The sequence below is a fragment of the Vanessa tameamea genome, chromosome 16 (genome assembly GCF_037043105.1).
Source record: "Vanessa tameamea isolate UH-Manoa-2023 chromosome 16, ilVanTame1 primary haplotype, whole genome shotgun sequence".
Taxonomy (NCBI): domain Eukaryota; kingdom Metazoa; phylum Arthropoda; class Insecta; order Lepidoptera; family Nymphalidae; genus Vanessa; species Vanessa tameamea.
Genome location: NC_087324.1, coordinates 2,432,089 through 2,437,544, shown reverse-complemented (window position 1 = coordinate 2,437,544; position 5,456 = coordinate 2,432,089). Strand labels below are relative to the sequence as shown.

At 32.6% G+C, this 5,456-nt stretch overlaps 1 protein-coding gene across 1 annotated transcript; it reads left to right on the top strand.

The window, feature by feature from the left end:
• The first annotated feature begins 419 nt into the window (after nt 1-419).
• On the top strand, nt 420-1,852 carry LOC113393996 (prolactin-releasing peptide receptor-like). The gene has a single exon (XM_026631154.2). It carries the CDS (start codon nt 471-473, stop codon nt 1,833-1,835), a length of 1,365 nt encoding a protein of 454 aa, XP_026486939.2. The 5' UTR covers nt 420-470; the 3' UTR covers nt 1,836-1,852.
• The last annotated feature ends 3,604 nt before the right edge of the window (nt 1,853-5,456 follow it).

Here is a 5,456-nt window from a genome sequence, read left to right as displayed (position 1 = left end):
ATATCCAATAAAAACGCATATTTTACAAAGATTAAGATCATTCACTAAAGATTAAATAAAAGTTTGGGCTAAAATGAAATATCGTAATAGTAAATTGTTTACAAGAAATTGTTAAATATTTTGATAATGGCAAGCAAGCAAATGGCCTGCTGGTAAGTGATCTCCTCCACCCATTGACACTGGTACTGTAAGAAGTATAGATTATTATTTACTCTACTCATGCACCGCTAAGCACAAGACCTAACCTGTTACGTCCCTTGTGTCTGCCATATCACTCGTACAAAACAAACCCTTTAAACAAATACACAATAATACGGTGTTTTTCTTTGTACAGCCACAGAGATTTTGTGCAACATTTGTCTTCCTTAGGGATGTATACTAAAATCAACATAAATTTAACTAACAATATTATTTTTGTTTACAGATGGATTGGCGTGTTTCTCTATTCACAAGATCCTTCTACTAGTAAAATGCTGTCCGCTTACAATGGCAGCTTCGATGATATTTCAATGATCAAATATGCCTCTGCTGCTATGAATCTTAACAGCACATCTTTCGTCGGGGGAGTCCTGATCTTGACAAAAACATTAACAGGAGAATCAGTTGAAGTGATAGACGAACCGAAATCAAATCGAACAACAGATATTATCGATGTGAAAATTGTCCAAGTAGCTTTCTGCATACTTTATTCCATAATATTCGTACTTGGCGTGTTTGGTAACGTTCTAGTCTGCTATGTCGTCTTCCGAAATCGAGCGATGCAAACTGTGACGAATCTCTTCATAACGAACTTGGCTTTATCGGATATACTGCTTTGTGTTTTTGCTGTTCCTTTAACGCCTATGTACACATTTATTGGAAAATGGGTTTTTGGAAGATTGTTATGCCATCTAATGCCATATGCTCAAGGAACTAGTGTCTATATTTCCACTCTCACTCTGACATCAATAGCGATAGACAGATTTTTTGTCATTATTTATCCCTTTCATCCAAGAATGAAGCTTAACACTTGCATATTCATTATAATATTTATTTGGGTATTTTCTCTAGTTGTCACATGTCCTTATGGACTTTTTATGGGGATCCAAATAACGAATAATAAAACTTATTGCGAGGAAAGTTGGCCATCTGACAAATCAAGAAAAATCTTTGGAGTCTTCACAACTGTTTTACAATTCCTTATACCATTTTTAGTTATAGCGATATGTTACACGTGCGTTAGTTTAAGATTAAACGACCGAGCTCGGTCGAAGCCAGGTGCTAAAAACACAAGAAGGGAAGAAGCAGACAGAGATAGGAAGAGAAGAACGAACAGGATGCTCATATCCATGGTCGCTATATTTGGCATATCTTGGTTGCCATTAAATTTAATAAATATATTTAATGACTTCTACGCTCAGATGACAGAGTGGAATTATTATTATGTCTCCTTTTTTCTCGCCCATTCTATGGCAATGGCATCGACCTGCTATAATCCTTTCCTGTACGCGTGGTTAAATGAGAATTTTAGAAAGGAGTTCAAACAAGTACTACCATTTTTCGAATCGACAGGAGGTGTTCGGAACAACTATCACTCAGGAAGGATGCCTACCCATAAAACTGATAAAATATGCAACGGTAATGAAACAATTCAAGAAACTTTATTAGCGTCTTCTTTCAATAGAGGACCATCAATAAAACAACGCATATTTGACGGAGGAAAAAAAGACAATGGAGTTGAGATTGAAAACATTTTATTAGAAGAGAAAAATATTTCCGCAACGTTTCAACCTAAGAATGAGAATATTAATTTACAGTTGATAGACGAAGAATCACAAATTAGCGAACCGAAGTAAATAAATCCAATCAAATAGTAAGTTTTACCTTTTTCACGATTGTTGATAAATCCAAAAAGATTATTTTATTGAATAAATTTAATTTTTCATGGCGAGATGCGCTATTACAATGAAATATAGTTAAACAGTTGTCCTTTTCGCAAAAATACCAATGAAGCGAGGCAGTTGTCATTTTGTTTATATTATTAATAATAAATATATCAAAATACGATACCAAATTTTTTATATAATATATATTACGATATGATAGTGACAGTGTTTAGCAAATGCTGTTTTATATCAAATGTCTCGGTTTTCACCTTGTTTACGATCCACCAATGGTCTAAGTTTACTTTAAGTGTTATATTTCTTACGACCTCCGTGGTCGAGTAGTGTGTACACCGGTTTTCATGGGTACGCCACTCCGAGGTCCCGGGTTCGATTCCCGGCCGAGTCGATGTAGAAAAAGTTCATTGGTTTTCTATGTTGCCTTGGGTCTGGGTGTTTGTGGTACCGTCGTTACTTCTGATTTTCCATAAACAAGTGCTTTAGCTACTTACATTGGGATCAGAGTGATGTTGTCCAATATTTATTTATTTTATTATTTCTTGTTTAAATAATAAATAGTAAGGCAACTTCACTGCACATTTTTTGCACCTCAATGTGTTTTATTTGACGAGATCTTAATTAAGTATTTCAGTGTTTCTATTACTCTGTATCATGCGATATTATCGATCACGAATTCACGTACCGCAATATTGCACACGGAAAATTCAGAAGCAAATAAACGTTTGTAGTTAAAATGTTTAGACCAAAAGTAATGATACAAAATATTTTGTGCAAAAATTTGCTCACAGAAACATTAAAAGGCAAATGATATTACACTTTCATATTGGTACATATTTTTCTGTAATATAAGCACAATATTCGGTAATCTAAGCACAAACAAAATAGTCTTTATTCAAGTAGGCTCATAAAAGCACTTTTAAATGGTTATATATGTTATTTGTATTATTATAACTTTTCTCTTCGATCTAAACGAAATGAAATCTCGCCGTAGAACACAACCGTTAATCTCACACAGCGATATTGACCATAATAAATATAATTAGACAATACAGAATGTGTAAAAATAACGTATGTATCAAAAAGTCTTTTCAACATTTCACGGGTTAAATCCTCGTGAATTAAGATGTTATTTTGACTTCGTAGTTCAACTCGTAATAACGCGATATATTCTAGGTTTTGTTTTATCATCTTAATTCGACGAATTGGTGTCTAGATGCCTCGAATGACCTCGATTATATAATTAAATGAATCTTTTAGGCTCATATTATCACTCGCTTTTCAAAAGATATGTAACGTCATACTTACGTCGAACTACGTATAGCTTTTAATATTTCGCTATGGAAACCTTATAACGACTACACATAATACATCCAACTTCAATAGTCATAAACAACACAGTCACAATTTGTATATAAATACGACTACGAATATTAACGTATGTGTTAAACAAACTTACAGGTGTGTGAGTTAGGAGAATCATGATCGATTATGTAATCGAATCGAATCGATTTTTTTTATAACGACGATATAAAATCAACACACCTACAAAAAAAAACGAAAAGTTTAAAAATGGAACAATATTACAAGTTTAAGATCGAATATTAATTTTCATTTTCCTATTCTGTTATTCAGGCTTGAAGACGACATTTTTATATTTAAATTAATCATTTTATTATTATTTTTTTATCTGAAATTATATATTTTCGAAGTAAGTATTGTAGAACATTAAATACGATTTATACAGAGAACACTAGAAATCAAAATTTGTCCCGGGAAAAACTACCACGCGCAACCCTAAACTTAAGTTCAAATCTTATGTAAACGAGGGCTTAATCTTCAATACAAACATTTCCAATTTAACTGAAATTGGAAACTGGCAATAATTGATAACAAGTTTACATATAACTATTGATGTTCGAGGCATTTGAAGATAAACGATTACCAATCTAACTTATAACATTCCAAACAACTAATTTCAATATTGAAATTAATTTGTTTTCATTGAAATAATTTTCATTACACGTTCTCGATTTCGGTTTTAATATGATTTAATTATACTATTATATGTTTGCTTCAGTAAGCGTAAATTAAAATCTGATTTATATTTACTTTTTATATTTTAAAATGGAGAAGAAATATTTTATTATCTCTACCATAATATAAAACACTTCCAGTGTCGGCTTTAATGGAACTGACGTTGAAAATGTCTATACAATTTTCACGTGCGGCGATTGTTGTAAATTAAAAAAAAAAAATCACAACAAATGCCTTGTCTCGTAGATTTTATTCGTTCCCAGGATTATTTTGATATCGGAGAGAGAAAGAGCGAATAATTAAATACACTTTTTTTTTTTTTTACAAATTTAAGGAACTATAAAAAGTTTGCAGCATAGTTCTAGTTAGGTATAATAAATATACTAATGTAAATCGCTTAAGTCGCAATAAAGGCCAGCGTCTGGTCACAATTTGGGATCACACCGATGTGCAGCCCATAAAAGTAGTTGTTTTATTTCTATGTATTTTTACAATTAATCTCTTTTGTCTTTCTGTTTGTAATTTTTATAGTTATTAATTATTATGTTTAAGATTTTTGTGATAACTTTAGTTTTTATTGTGTATTTATTTTAATACTAGTTGAAAAAGCGGCTTTACCCGCGCGAAATATCTAAAACTTTACATTTAGGATACAAACCGTCTACACCTTTGCACACGAACTAGTCATTTCCACAATAAAATAATAATTACTGTATAACCTTTGGTTATTTATGTCTAGACGAATTGTCAAAGCGAAAAACGCATCGAAAAAAAATAGCGACCAACTGTTGTCCACTAAATACACGCACACTAGTAAAGTAGGATGACTTTTTGCGAATGTTGTTTCGTTTGTTTAAACTCTTTTGTAGTCCAACACACTATCTAGATAATCTAAGTTTTTAGCCTACCAGCTGTGCCCGCGACTTCGTGTGCGTTTGAATTTAACAAAAAATATATTGTTGCAGCCTAAGTTACTCCTTATTACATCAACTATCTACCAGTGATAGTCACGTCAAAATTGGTCCAGCCGTTCCAGAGATTAGTCGGAACAAACAGACAGACAGACTGACAGAAAAAAATAGTAAAAATAATGTTAGTTTGGTATATGTATCGTGTATACATACATATGCATTTAGTAAAAAGCAGTTATTTCAATATTGCAAACAGACTCTCCTATTTTATTATACCTATGTATAGATTCCAACTGAAGAAGGAATACCGATATACAAACTTATTTTATGGTATACTGGCAAATGGGCCACCTGAGGGTTGTGGTCATCGCCGCCTACAGATTGGCACTGTAAGAAATATTAACCATTCCTTACAAAGTCCTAAATGACCTTGAAAGCTATGTAATGAATGTCTCTCGTGCCCATAGTTTCTCTGAATCGCTCATACTTCTAACCAGAACACAGCAATGTTAAGGATTGCTGTTTGGTGGTAGAATATTTATTAGGTGGGTAATACCTACCTAGACGGGCTTCCACAAAGTCCTACCACCAAGCACTTGATTAATATATATTTAGGTATTTATAAAAC

What these genes read in the sequence shown, in the direction of transcription:
- LOC113393996 (XM_026631154.2), top strand. Translation starts at nt 471, where the DNA reads ATGCTGTCCGCTTACAATGGCAGCTTCGATGATATTTCAATGATCAAA.